At 37.2% G+C, this 15057-nt stretch overlaps 2 protein-coding genes across 3 annotated transcripts in view; one reads left to right on the top strand and one right to left on the bottom strand.

Moving 5' to 3' along the window:
* LOC114662269 (killer cell lectin-like receptor subfamily B member 1B allele B) overlaps positions 1 to 15057 on the top strand; it is a 192844-nt gene that overhangs the window by 164692 nt on the left and 13095 nt on the right. For both annotated transcript variants that reach the window (XM_051934622.1, XM_051934621.1), the window contains exons 6-7: positions 890 to 951; positions 8603 to 8692. In XM_051934622.1, the coding sequence (XP_051790582.1) occupies positions 890 to 892 (3 nt within the window). In that variant the 3' untranslated portion in view covers positions 893 to 951; positions 8603 to 8692. The remainder of the gene's footprint in view (positions 1 to 889; positions 952 to 8602; positions 8693 to 15057) is intronic.
* LOC114662268 (killer cell lectin-like receptor subfamily G member 1) overlaps positions 13028 to 15057 on the bottom strand; it is a 44933-nt gene continuing 42903 nt past the window's right edge. The window contains exons 5-6 of the mRNA XM_051934627.1: positions 14681 to 14790; positions 13028 to 13148 (exon numbers count right to left, since the gene is read on the bottom strand). Of these exons, the coding sequence (XP_051790587.1) occupies positions 13028 to 13148; positions 14681 to 14790 (231 nt within the window). The remainder of the gene's footprint in view (positions 13149 to 14680; positions 14791 to 15057) is intronic.

Below are 15057 nucleotides of genomic sequence, written 5' to 3'. Positions count from 1 at the left end.
CGTTTTCCTGCTGGGTTTCCTCAGTGTGCTCCAGTTTCCTTCCAAAGACATGCAGATTTGGGGATTTGGTGCTGTTAAAATGACGCCAGTGTGTATGTGTGTGCTTGTATTCACCTTTTGATGAGCTGAGGCCTCGTCCAGGGATTGCTTCTCACTCGTGCCCAATGCTTGCTGGAATGGACACATCCCTGGATTTAATCAATAAACATCCTTTTCAGAGAGATTGTGGTAAGGTGTCATTGGAATTTAATGGGTGTTCTAGGCAATTTCTCAACACAGAGAAGCCGAACATAGCTTAAGGTTTAGGTTTAGGTTTAGGTTTATTTGTCATATATAGGTTAACACAGGGTCAACATACAATGAAATGTGTATGACGAGAAAAACAAGAACATGTTCTCACCGTGATAATATCTCGCACTGCCACCTGTTGGATTCCTCCAGATTTATGTAAAGTGCGCGCACAAGTATAAACACTTCAACGCTTGCGTTGCAGAAGCGTCCGCTGCAGCATGCGTCGTGTCGTGTGAAGTATAAATCCGGCCTTAAAGAAGCATCAGTTTACAGCTTATATCGTGACATCACCGCCCTGGATGCAGATGTTGGTGGTAGTACCAAACTAGCGCTTTGAAGGCCAAAGTGGAGCGGGGTTACATGTGAACAGTAGTTGAAAATGGTTCAGTGAGCCCTAAGGGACGGGAGAGCATTTTCCCGAATCGCAAAAATATTTTATTTTTAAATAAATATGGAAAAAAATAAATATATTGGGAAATGTGACAATGACTAAATGATAACATGTGATGTTAGCATAAATGCACAATGAAATATGTTTTTGTTGCTTGTTTCTTTATGTATTTATGTAGTTAACTATTTCTTCATTTATTTCTTTCAGTGACACTACACACACATGAAATACGCCCTGATATGAAAAAGAAGTTGAGAGGGTGGGCTCCAGTAAGTACCCTTCTTTGACCTGTGAATTGTTCATGGAGTGAACGTAAATCTGCGGTTGTCAAGTGCAGAAGTGCTGGAATTAAAGTGGCCACTCTGTGCAATAATGCTGGTCAATGTTTTTTCTTGCACTTATACACACCACAGACACACACGGTCAAAACTCTGCGAATGCTGCAATGTCTACATCCAGTGTACTGAAGATTCACCAGTTCATCTCAAGCAACTCCTGAGTTGGCAAGGAAGGGTCAAATGTCTAGCAAAAGAAAGTCCGAAGTCTAAACAACTTTACTTTAAAACTTTAGTGAAAAGGAAAAAACAAAGGCACCAAATTTTCAGGAAACATTTCATTTCAAAAACATGAAAAAGGTTTCTTCTATGATGCTGTAATCTTAGGCTTTTTATGTTAAACTTTATTTAAGTTCTATGATTAAGTTAAATTGTATTCACATGGTATATTCCATGGAACGTTACATTAAGATTTAAAACTGTTCCCTGTGCCTTACTGACCACGAATAAGCAGAACAAAGGCTCAGTTTTAACTTGAAATAACTTGAAATAATTGAGAATATTCCATTTAAACAATATGTTAGCTTATGGGAGATTCCATTATTTGTTTAACTACAGCGAGAGTAGGGAGCAGGTTGAGCAGACCCTGGAGAGTTGGAGGTTTGCTCTGGAGTGGAGAGGAATGAAGTTCAGTAGGACTATCAAGACAGAATACATGTGTGTGAATGAGAGGGAGGTCAGTGGAATGGTGAGGATGCAGGGAGTAGAACTGGCGAAGGTGGAGGAGTTTAAATACTTGCAATCAACAGTACAGAGTAATGAGGAATGTGGGAGACAGGTGAAGAAGAGAGTGCAGGCAGGGTGGAATGGGTGGAGAAGAGTGTCAGGAGTGATCTATGACAGACGGACATCAGCAAGAGTGAAAGGGAAGGTCTACAGGACGGTAATGAGACCAGCTATGTTATATGGGTTGGAGACGGTGGCAAAGACCAGAAAACAGGAGACAGAGCTGGAGGTGGCAGAGTTAAAGATGCTAAGATTTGCATTGGGTGTGACGAGGATAGATAGGATTAGAAATGAGGACATTAGAGGGTCAACTCAGGTGGGACAGTTGGGAGACAAAGTCAGAGAGGAGAGATTGCATTGGTTTGGACATGTGCAGAGGAGAGATGCTATTGGGAGAAGGGTGCTAAGGATAGAGGTGCCAGGCAAGAGGAGAAGAGGAAGGCCTAAGAGAAGGTTTATGGATGTGGTGAGAGAGGACATGCAGGTGATGGGTGTAACAAAACAAGATGACGAGGACAGAAAGATATGGAGAAAGATGATCTGCTTTGGTGACCCCTAACGGGAGCAGCCAAAAGAAGAAGAAGTATGTGTTCCAAAGAGCTATGCCAAGCCAAACATTCTAATATTACTAATGCAAATGGAAAGACAATAAACATGAAAAGCTTTAGGGCTCCAACTAGGAGACCCGGAGTTTGCTAGCAATAATGATGGTAATGTCCGTAGTTAGCCAATTGCTATTCAGGTCTTCAGAGTTTCATTAGGGAATATCATCTGCTCACCAGGAAGTCTGCAGTCAAAATGACAACCTCCTTTTGTGATATCCAGAATTTTCAATGTTCTGGACAGGAAGAGGCGGAGTTGAAGGTGGAGCAGAAAAAAAAGTAATCCTCTTCTGGTTGGTATTTCCTTCATTCTTAAGAGGGACATTGAATATTGGATAAATAACTGTTCTACCTCCCTACCATTACCCCAATGTAACCTATGAAATAATCAAGCAAGAGAGAATGAAGTGTTGGGTTCCCGGTGGATAATGCCCCAAAAAATTTTAAGAAAAAATGAAAACCAAAGTGCAGAACAACAAAAACAAGCAAATCATGTGAATTTCCACCAGGGTTCAAACTGGTGAGTTGCCATGTGGTCTAGACCCCTTTGATAGGAGGTTCCAGGCTGAACGTAGACTTCTTCAGTTTTGGCTGATATGGCTGTTGGGACGGAAGAAGAAAAGCTATTTGCAGTCTCAGGTGACCTCAGATGCCTTCCAGCTGTAGTCCCTCCATCATTCTAGAGATGGAGTAGTTAGTTCCTGTGTTGCACCCTTAACCTTCCTCCTATGTTTCCCTCATATGAGAAGCTGTGAGACCCTTCCTAAAAAACTTTTTGAATCCACTTCATAGCATTCTCACTCAAACAAATGCTTCCAAAAATTCTGGCCATAGCCATCACTCTATTAGAAAGATATTGTGGACTATCCCTCTGCTCTATCTTCTTTCTTATCCACAAAGTGAAGTTTCTTCAGGGGCAGGAGCCTCCCAGGACTGCCTTTGACCAGTCGTCCTTTTCATGAATAAGATGGACACTGACCCTGAGAACTTTTGAGCCCAAATCATAAGTAAATTAACAACACGTAGTAACTTAAACAGAACATATTCCTCATTTTAGGTCAGCCAAGTCCTGTGTGGCATGTTATGGAGCAAAACATTTATATGAATCATCCCCAGAAAAAGAAATGAACTGAAAAAGTTCTGAAATAAGGAAATGGACTGAGGAAATGGACTTTGTAAATGCTGCACAGTCACATCTACTGCTACAGGAATCATTTGGTGAAGGCTAAATAACTAGATCTAAGGCTTTCATAAACGTCAACACCTTACCCTCAAGTTATTATCTTAGAAAAAGTTTACATCCTTGCCTTAACTTTGAATATGTAATGATATATTTAATAAAGATATTAGATTCGATTTAATTAGGTAAAATATATGTTATGAATCCCCAAGAGGAAATTCAAAAGCGGAAAATAAAAAAAAAGGGGTTTACAGTCATGTGTCTTATTCCTCTTCATCTGTTTTTAATTTTATGTGGGGTCAATGTACCTGATAAAACTTCTCCCAACATTTTGGCCCTGCACCTCCTCACCAGTCAGGCCCTTTTCCTTCAGATCTTCTTTCACTTTATCAGTTCACCTCTCCTTTGGCCTCCCTCACTTTTTCTTCCTCTACTCTTCCACTTCCACTCGTATCACTCTTTTGCCCATGTATTCATGGTCTCTCCTCATCACATGTCCATACCACTTCATCACACTTTCCTGTACTTTCTTAGATTTCTCTCCTACTTGTGTTGTACCTCTGATTGTCTCATTTCTTATTCTGTCCTTTATTATAACTCCACACATCCATCGCCACATTCTCATTGCTGCCAAACACCTTCTCCTGTGCTACCTTCACTGTCCATGTCTCAGCTTCATACATAATTACTGGTCTTACCACGGTCTTAAAAAGCTTACCTTTAACCTTCACCTTAATTCTTCAATCACACAATACTCCTAATACCTTCTTCCAATTATTCCATCCACACTGAACTCTGTGGGTTATCTCGGCATCTAATTCTCCATCTTGGGTTACCACTGATCCTAGATATTTAAATGTATCCATTTTTTTCAATAACTCTCCCAGAGTGCTATCTTCTGAATCATCGTCATCATTAAACTTCATATATTCTGTCTTCTTCTGATTTATCTTCAGTCCTCTATCTTCCAAAGCTCTTCTCCATTCTTCCAACTTCCTATCCACTTCTCCACATTTTCAGATTATTTCAAGAATACAGACAGTTTGAAAAATGGTTTATAAACTTTCTCTCATACCAGTACCCCTCAAGTTCCTCTGCATCTTTGAAGAACTAACGTCAGAATCTGCATTGTTCATATTGACAACAATATTTATTAAATCGTAAACCTTCAAAAAACTTTGCAAGAAACTACAAAGTGCCATCCTGATATGCTTATAATCTTTGGATCTTCTCAGATACAAAATGCACACATATTCATTTTCTAAAACAGTTTATTCCAGTGAAGGTCAACGGATGGTTGAGAATCTGAACCTTATTTTACAGTAATAAAACATATTACAAGCATGCTACACAATATCCCACAATTATAATGAAAAAGATTTTTAAAACGGCCTGTCAGTGTGCTGAAGTGCTGACACAAACATTTGTAGACTTTGCCTGCCATTTATTATTATGTTTATACAGAACTCTGTGGCTCACTTCATGAAAAATGTTTTATGTTGCCATTAATGGAAAATGCATTGCTCTGATCTTTTACTTTAAAATTAAAATACCACAAATGCCAGTTTTCTGAAGCAGTAGAATAAGAGGAAGAGCATTCAAGTGTCTTGAACATTTACTGGTGCTACTATTTTAAAGATCCATTTCTTCATTTGGCTGCAGATGTGACTGTTTATCAACTCATTTTCTAACATGGCACAATCTTCATCAGTAATGCTTACGGTATATTCATCCTGCAAAGTAAAAAGAGAAGTCACTAACTAAACTCAGCAAAGAGTGTAATAAATAATGAGCATGGCATTAACCTCTGCCTCTCATATATAATATAATATAATATAATATAATATAATATAATATAATATAATATAATATAATATAATATTAGATAAACGTTATTAATCCCAAGGGGAAATTCAGATGCATACATAAAAAAAAATAAACAAAAACAAAGCAAAGATACAGACTCATAAGGCAGATAATACAGCCAATTGATAAATAAATAAATAAATAAACTTAACAAGTACATCAGGTGAAAGCACTGAATTGCCAGATAGCAGTGGGCAGAAAAGACCCCCAGAGATGCTTCTTATCGTACTGTGGTAGAATGTTCCAAGAGAACGCCTCCTGGAGGGAATGGAGGGGATTTTTCAAGATGGCAGCTTCCCGTGTGTCTGAAGTTCATGTTCTGATGGAGGAGACTTTCCTAATAAGTCTGATCAGATGTTGTGCTTCTTTTAGCTCGGGTTGCTTCCACAGGAGACCACAGCATAGAACACCACACTGGCTACTACTGACTGGTAGAACATTTCCAGCAGGTTGCAGCACACATCGAAAAACCTGAGTCTCTTTAGTAAGTCCAGTCTGCTCTGGCGCTTCTTGTACAGCACCACTGTGTTGACACACCAGTCCAGTTTTATGCGAACCCCAAGTACTTGTAGCTCTGCACCACTTCCACATCATCCCCCTGAATGGTGACTGGTCTCAGAGACTTCTGGGCATGCTGGAAGTCAACCTTCCAGATTTCAGTGCAGATCCTTAGCCTCAGAGTCACCACTCCACCTAATAGTGGATTTGTCTGTTGTCATCACATGCCTATATAAGATGGCAGAATGTAGTTGTACTGTACCACCACTTTCATACAAACTTTATGTTTCTGCCTTGTTTGGGTTGTTCATATGTGGATGTTTCATTTCAGACATTAGTTTATAAGTTTGTTTGCATTTTAAGGGAGTTTTTCATTACCATGTTGTTTTCTTTATTAACTTGATGTTTGCCTCAAGTCGCCATGTTCCTGTTGTGGCTGAAGCCATAATTAGTGATGTCACTGGGATTTTCAGAGATAAATTTGGCAATGCCTGGCATGTTCAGTATCTTTTGGTGGATATACTTTTGCAACATTCTTTCTTAAGAGTAATTAGTTTTAAGTTCAACGTAGGCATAGCATTTGTTTGTCCACATCCATTCCTGTCAGATCGATCCAGAATGCCAAAAAATATCTGCTGTGGAGAAGCAGAAAAGTCTAGAAATAAAAGACAAGAGAAAAATTACAAATGAGTAGGGAATTCAAAGCGACTATTAAGATAGAGCATTGAAGTGTGCTTATTTAATTTTTTTACATGCTGGCAGTTTAAGTTAATGTGTTTTTACAACTAATCAAAAAATAAAAAATTACAAAGTTCCTGAGTAGTGCCAATGATGATACCTTGAAACAATATAATATAATATAATATAATATAATATAATATAATATAATATAATATAATTTTGGCGACACGGTGGTGCAGTGGTAGTGTAGCATTGCAGTTAGGAGACCTGGGTTCGCTTCCTGGGTCCTCCCTGCGTGGAGTTTGCATGTTCTCCCTGTGTCTGCGTGGGTTTCCTCCCACAGTCCAAAGACATGCAGGTTAGGTGGATTGGCAATCCTAAATTGTCCCTAGTGTGTGCTTGTTGTGTGTGTGTGTGTGCCCTACCTGGGGTTTGTTCCTGCCTTGTGCCCTGTGCTGGCTGGGATTGGCTCCAGCAGACCACCGTCAGATTCAGCGGGTTGGATAATGGATGGATGGATGATATAATATAATATAATATAATATAATATAATATAATATAATATTATATATTGGTTTCCCAGTAGCACAGTAGATAGGACTCCTGTCTCCTGGATCCAAAGGTCCTCATTTCTAATCCTAAGCCTGGTTTTTGCCCATGTGGGGTTTGTCTGAATGGGTTTTCTCAACACATTACCAGCAAGGCCTGTTGTGTGTGAGTGCACCCTGCTCAGGACTGAGTCATTTCCAGTGACAAAATCTGCTGTGCTTAAACCCCTGAATTGGACTAAACAAGAATGTACAGTATATATAACACAACTTGAAGTAAAATTAAATGTTGAAGATCACATAATGTAGCAGCCACACCATATGCCCTACAGAAGAGGTCATCTCCCTGAAGCTAAGCATGCTAAGGCCCGGGCAGTACTTGGATGGGAGACCAACCAGGAAAAAGCTTAGATTGCTGCTGGAAGAGGTGTGGGTGAGACCAGCAGGGGGCCTGAATGGGGATCCCAATGCTCCAGTGCAGTGACAGGGACCCTGTGCTTTATAAAAATGGTGCCATTCTTCGAATGAGATATAAAACCAAGGTCCTGACTCTCTGTGGTCACAACAGATCTCTGGGCATCTTTCCTAAAAAGTAGGGTGTATCCCAATGTCCAGGCTCAAATGCCCACCTTAGCTTAGTCATTCTGGCCCCCCTAATCATCCCCTCTCTCTAATTCCCTATCTCTCTCATCACTTCAACACCTAACAGCTCATGAGTGGTGAGCATACTGGCACAAAAAATAACCACTGTTGCATCATCCAGGTGGATGGTATAAATTAGTGGTGATTGAAGTGGCTACCCTCTCACTATGGAAAGTACTTTGAGTAGTGAGAAAAGCACTATGTGAATGTAAAGAACTATTATAATTATTATTATACTGCATGTTGTATTTTAATATATACAGTACACATGCTATAATATAAGATTACCCTTATGCCATCTGTCCATACCCAAAAAAAAAATACCAAGGAATCTCAAAGTATATAAAAACTGTGTTTACTGTTCTTGAAAACACAGATGATAGAGATAGAACAGGGAGAATACAGTCAGTGATTTTTTAACTGACCTAATCCTGAACAGGGCCGCGGGCAGGGAAAATACAAAATGGAAAATAATTAAAAGGAAACAATGCAGCCTACAGTACATAAATTATCTAAATGTATGCTGAACCCCCTAACTGTTGGTGGGGCAGCTTGTCTACTTTCCCAATTCAAAGTACCAATAAATGACTTGAGTGCAAAGACATGAACAGGAAGAATGCCAGTTCAAGCCCAAATGGTCCATAAGGTAAAAGGAGACTGTCCACCTCAAGTCATTTGACCCCAGAGGGTAAAGGAAAAGGTGACGAGAAAAACGTAAGAGCAGTCGGCCTGAACTTGGCCTGAGAAGCTACCCCTTCCAATGCAAAATTTATGAGATTTTCTGAAAAATGGCGACAACTATAAATGTATCATTTATTATGTTATGTGTTTTTGTATTTCAGAGGACCACCCTATTAACTAGAAAAACAACAAAAAACAAAATAAGTGAAATTTACCAGCAGATCAAATATATGGCCTTGTCTCTTGACCTGGTAAGTAACCCCTAGGAAATACAGTGCCTAACAGGTTTAATTTAATGTCTCCTAAAACAATACTCTGCCTTACACAACACATTGCTGTCAACTCACCAGCCCTTCTACATCCTCAATAGCAACAAACTGAGCTTCTCGAGAGATGCAGTCCTCCTTGCTTGCCTTCCACGTTGTTCTGTTGATTGAAAAGTAGTAACAGCTGTGCTTGTACCACTCGGGATAGCACTGTGACGATCTCACTGCAGAATACAAAATCAGAATCTCTTCATTATATATATATATATATATATATATATATATATATATATATATATATATATATATATATATATATATATATTATTGTTGGGCGAAGGAAAAACAGAACTCAAAACAAATCTTGGGATGTTAGCCGAGCCACCCTGTTTGCCCTTAAAGCAAAAAGAACTGAAAATAACAGGCATGTGATAACACAAAGGGTTAACATAACAAAGTTTATCCGTTGGCTTCAGAACAGCTCTGGCCGTCCAGTCCAGTCACAGGGCTTCGCTTTTTTAGTTCCTGGACCTGAAGGGGCATGGTCAGCTGCCCTCAGTAGGTGCCTTCTCTGAGTGATCACACCCCCTGGTGTTCCGGAGTGGTAGTATGAATTTCCTTATACTACACACACATGTCAACAAACTTGACTTTTTTTTGTGACAGTCTTTTAAAGGTTATGACAGAGCCAGAATGCACTGTGGAGACAGCAGAACTTTCAAAGTTGTAAAATCAGGGCTACATACTTGTAAACAAACGTAGAATCAAATGTGGAACACCAATATTTTAAATATTACTTATTGGCTGATTTTAAAGTTGAAAACAAGTTTTATCAATGTGTCAATTAAAGGATCTTGTTTTTTTTTTGTTTTTTTGTTCTTTATTTCGCCTTATACAATTTCTTGTATTAGGAATTTGGTAGTTTTCGCATACCCCTTGGGGTCAGAGCGCAGGGAAAACATCAGAGTATGACGTCAACTGAAACCGGATGAATAAAAGAAGATAAAAGCAGTAATTATTGATGTCTTAGTATGACTTAGTAGGTTAAGTACCTCCCTGTGTTATTTTTTCTCTATTTTTCATAACCTTATTTGACACATTTACACTATTCTGACACCAATTTAATACATTCACAATTCAACAAACTTAGGAAATGTATCTATTCAGAGGTAACTTTATATATGCAGAATTGATATTATATATTAATAGCTGTATTCAAAATTTCTTTTTCTTCTAAGGTCCCACAGATGGATCACTAAATTCTCTCTTCTCTCTTTTCCTGTAAAAAGTTTTCTGTTGATATTGAAGGAGACCTTCTGACAACATATTTTCTTTCAGTGTTGAAGGTTCAAATTCAAAATCAGCATCTAAACAAATAAAGTCATTATCTGAATATACGAATATTATCAGTTCTGGGCATATAAAGACAGTGTCTGCTGAATATGAAAAGTTAATTCTGAACACATAAAGTCAGTGTTTGAATCTATATATTGACTTTACATTTTCACGCGATGACTTTATATGTTCACACTCTGACTTCATGTATTCAGATGGTGATATGTACTGAGTCTGACATTTATTTTCAAAATTTAAATCTTTATATGTTCAGGCACTGAGTTTATTTATTCCAAAATGACTTTTGATTTTATACATGTAGAGTTCAGATGCTGACTTTATATGTTCTGAATTTACCCCAAATAAAACTAATTTGGCTCTGTATACTCAGAATTTCAGTTTATATATTCAGACACTGACTTTATTTAAAAATTGACTGCATATATAATGAACTTTGAATTATATATTTAGACTGTGCTTTATATATATATATATATATATATATATATATATATATATATATATATATATATATATATATATATATATTTAATCATTGACCATATACTGTATATTCAAACACTGAATTTCTGTATTCAGAATTTGAGTTTACATATTCAAACACTGACTTTATATAATTTAAAACTGATTTTATAAATTCAGAAAATATATCTATTCAAACCCTGATTTTATGCATTCAGAATTGATTGTATATTCAGGATTTCACATTATATGTTCAGCAATTAAATTTATAGAGTATATTCAAATGTTGATTTTTAATGTTCAGAATTGAAATGATATGAACCAACTTTGACTTTATATATTGATACACTGACTATATGGTTTACATGCAGACACTGAGTGTATATATTCAGAATGTGACTTAATATATTCAAACCTTATATATATTCTGAATTGACTTAATACATTCAAATGCTGACATTACTTGTATATACACCATACCTGACAATATATGCAGAATTTTACTTTATATATGCAGGCACTGACTTTATATATTTGTGATTGAGTTTATATAAGATTTAATTTAGATTTTTAGGATTGACTGTATATACTGAGATGCTGACTATATACAGTGTATTCAGTCATTGAGTTTATACACTCAGACACTGACTTTATATATTTAGATGTTGATAATATGTGTTCAGAATTTACTCCAACTACAGAATTAAACTTTTTATATTCAGATGCTGGCTATATATTCCATTATTTTATATATTCAGTACAGACTTTATATAGTCAAACAAAGACATTATTTAGAATTTGACATCAAGGCACTGATCTTATATATTTAGAATTTAACTGCTCAGTTCTCAACTGCTTTATTCTCTCATTAAACTAGTGACTGTTGTTAAAAAACACAGAATGTAAATAAATCAAATAGTAGCTTCATCAAATAATGAGAAAATCCCAAATGTCACAACACTAAAAACAATCGGAAAAAGAGACCATGGCATCAACTAATAGGTAAATGTTAAATTATATTAAAAGCTGCAAACATTTTTACCAGTTATTGCAGTTATATGCTGTATATTTGTTATTTTCTTAATTTCAGGCTACACTTTTACATGAGATAGCTTGTTGAAAGTGAGATAAAGAAGTGTTAAAATGTTAACCTGAATTTCTGATGTTGGATTCAATGTTTCTTCTTTCGATAATATTTATCACCCTTTGTGCTTCTTCAGCCATGACTGCCTAATACTTTAGACCAAGAAATTTTGAGCTGTTTGGATAAAAGACACAAGTGTTAAAATTAGAGACACCAGGAAATCCTGTCTGCTTGAAGGTGGTTTGGTATCTGCTTATGAAAGAAGACCATTCTGCTCTCAAATGAGGAGGTATTAACAGTAGAAATATGAGCCCCTTCGACTGAATTCATATATTCATACGGTGACATTATAAGTTTGGAATTCATTCCAAATACAAAATGTGACTTTTAATATTCAGAATTTCACTTTATATTTTCTTCATATATAGAAACTATTTTATATCTCCAGAAAAGACTTTTAATATTCAGTATATCTCAAATGTATCTTTATGCATTTAAACAAATAACATTATATATTCAAGAATTCGAACAACAATTGCCCTTTTGGTACACCTTCGATAGAGAGATAGATAGATAGATAGATAGATAGATAGATAGATAGATAGATAGATAGATAGATAGATAGATAGATAGATAGATAGATAGATAGATAGATAGATAGATAGATAGATAGATAGATATTTTTATCTTAAATATTGAGTAACTCTGCTCCGTGTACAAGTGCTCAGAGCTCCCTTCAGAGGACACAAACGTTGTGTTTAATGAAGTTATAATGGTGTGTGCTAATTGTGTAATTAGATGTCTTTATTTGTTATTATTTCACTAAATATCAAGCCACACTTAGGAACAATCCAGTCAAAATCGAAAACTTCCAAATGGCATTTTCTCATTTTCATATCGTTGAAGTTGCACTTCTTCTCCTTTTCTTCTGTGACATAACATAATAAGTTAGCATACTCCATAATGTCGTACTGATGAAACTGAAATTTACGAGTTTTTGTCAAACATTTTCATACAGCTTTCCAAGATTGCACACAGTGCCATCCTCATGCTCTTACAATACAATACAAGCCCACGTCCATTTTCTCAAACATTTTATCCTATTCCAGGTAAATGGGACTCATTCTGGCAGTAATCATACATCAATAAAACTTTATTTAAAATAATTTACAGATGTAATAAACAACATCTCCCAGTTGTACTGGCTGACAAAGTCTATGAACAGCAAACACCTCGATGTGCCCACACAGACCTTTCGTTGCTTGGCTCACAGTTTATTAAACACTTGTGTGAAGCAGTGAGGATCACTTCACTGGAAGTGATTTTGTTTCCCATGGATCAAAAGTTAATGGCTGCTACTTCTGAAGTGGTAACTCAAGAAAAGGAACATTAAAATGTCATGACTGACTGACAGTTCTTCATGACTTCTTTTCAGCTACCATTTTACAGATCCAGTTTTTCATGCGGCTGCAGTTCTGACTGTATATCCAGTTTTTTTCCAACATGGCACAATCTCCATCTGGAACACTTTTATTCACCCTGCAAAGTAAAAATAAAAAATCATTGATTATATATTTAACAGAAAAAATGTGACTGTTATGGTGCTTTCCAATTATTTAAAGTGATTTTGTCAATTAAATCACCGATCTATCCTTCTATCGCCTGAACCCCTCTCTTAACCTAACCAGCTTTCGTTGCAAGGAAAGAACCAACGCTGACCAAGAGCCAATCTTCATGAAAATTACCAGTGGTGTGCAGTACACCGGTAGAAAGGAGACACTGGTTGAAATTCGTCAACCAAGACAAATGTTTTCATATCGTCTTTACTGCAGTTTAGCAAAAACTGGTTGACAAACCACAAGCGTTCCTTGGTAGGTAATCATCCAAATATTCAGATTGCAATTCAGACCTATGAATGTAATACTCTGATCTTCATAAGCTTCGCCTCAGGTGCTGACATCCAATGTTCGATCCCGGTAAGGAGATGCAAAAGTGCGTAGACCTGATGAGCCCCAATTAGGGCGAAACACTTGTCGTGTACTCCTTGTATTATTTGGTAGGTACTGTATAGCATATCTACTAGTGTAAGCATTCCTCCAATTAATAACAAAGTGAAGGAGGGGTCAATAGCCAGATTCGAAATCAAGGGTGATAACCCTACTCCTAACCCCTCCTTCACTTCATTAATAACTAGAGGACCATCCTTGGTCCAACTCAGGGGTGCAGGAAGTGGAGTCATATCCTGTCAGCATTCAGCACATGATAGGGATCAGTCCTGGATGAGGTACCTCGTCTTTCACAAGTCTTACTCATGAACAAACCCAAAGTCGAAAATGTACAACCTACAAGTAAAACATTAGTATCATCCGGACCAGAACAGGCCATTCACACCAACAAAACTTGACAGTCCTATCCATTTAATTCTTCTAAAATAACATCAAGATGAGTTTTGAAAATCCCTAAAGTCCTCCTGTCTGCTACACCATGTGATCTAACATTCACGTCTTTTGGATTTTAGGAAAAAAAAACAGAATGGCTTAAGGAAAACCTCAGTAGATACAGGAGGAACGTGCAAAGAGCACAAAGAGAGTGACCAGGCAGGACTTCCGAGCAAACGTTTAGGAGCTACCAGGCAGTTTATTTAAGTGACACTGCTGTCCCGGATTAAATTGATGGGGTTTTGTTTTCTTTTTGGTAAACAAGCTTTAAAAAATGTCAGCTATCATTAAACTCTTCACAGCCCAATTGATAGGATGTCTGTTTCCATTACCCATCTCATGTACATACAGTGTAAAACTAATATAAGAAAATAGTTGAATTAATTTCTGAAGGTCTTGGTTTTATTAAAAAGGGAAGATTTCCACATGTCACACAGGATAGGACAGCACAAAAAACATGTGTGGATGTCTTTTGGTTTTGTAAGTGCCTGCCATTTTTCTGTGCAGTGCAGTCTTCTTTCACACAGACTGGAAGTAAACGCACAAGGGGTTGACTATAACGGCCATAACACCCCTACACCCCATTTAAACAGTCAATCGACACTTTGTAATGAGATAAAGTGTGTATCCGACCTGCCAAGAGTGAAGGGCTGATTGTCAGTCCACATCCATTCCTGCCCAGGATTTCTCCTCAGTCCGATCCAGAATGTCAAAAAAAATGTGCACTGGAGAAGCAGAACATTCTACAAATTAAAGACAAGATAAAAGGTACAAATGAATAGGGAGTTGTAATAAGTTTATATGTTTAATATGTCACTGTGCTCTGTACAAAAAATATTTTACAAATCCACTCAAATGTACAGCTAACACAAGGCCAGATTTAACACACAGGGGCTCATCATTTAGAACTGCCAGGCATGCATTAGAGGACAAGAAAGGGACAACTGGGAAATGGGCATTGTACTGATTGTGTGTGTCAGAGTCAGCAGTGTGTCTTCTTTTCCTTATTT

This window comes from Erpetoichthys calabaricus, chromosome 12 (genome assembly GCF_900747795.2).
Source record: "Erpetoichthys calabaricus chromosome 12, fErpCal1.3, whole genome shotgun sequence".
Classification (NCBI taxonomy): Eukaryota; Metazoa; Chordata; class Cladistia; order Polypteriformes; family Polypteridae; genus Erpetoichthys; species Erpetoichthys calabaricus.
This window is presented reverse-complemented; position numbering and strand designations above follow the sequence as displayed.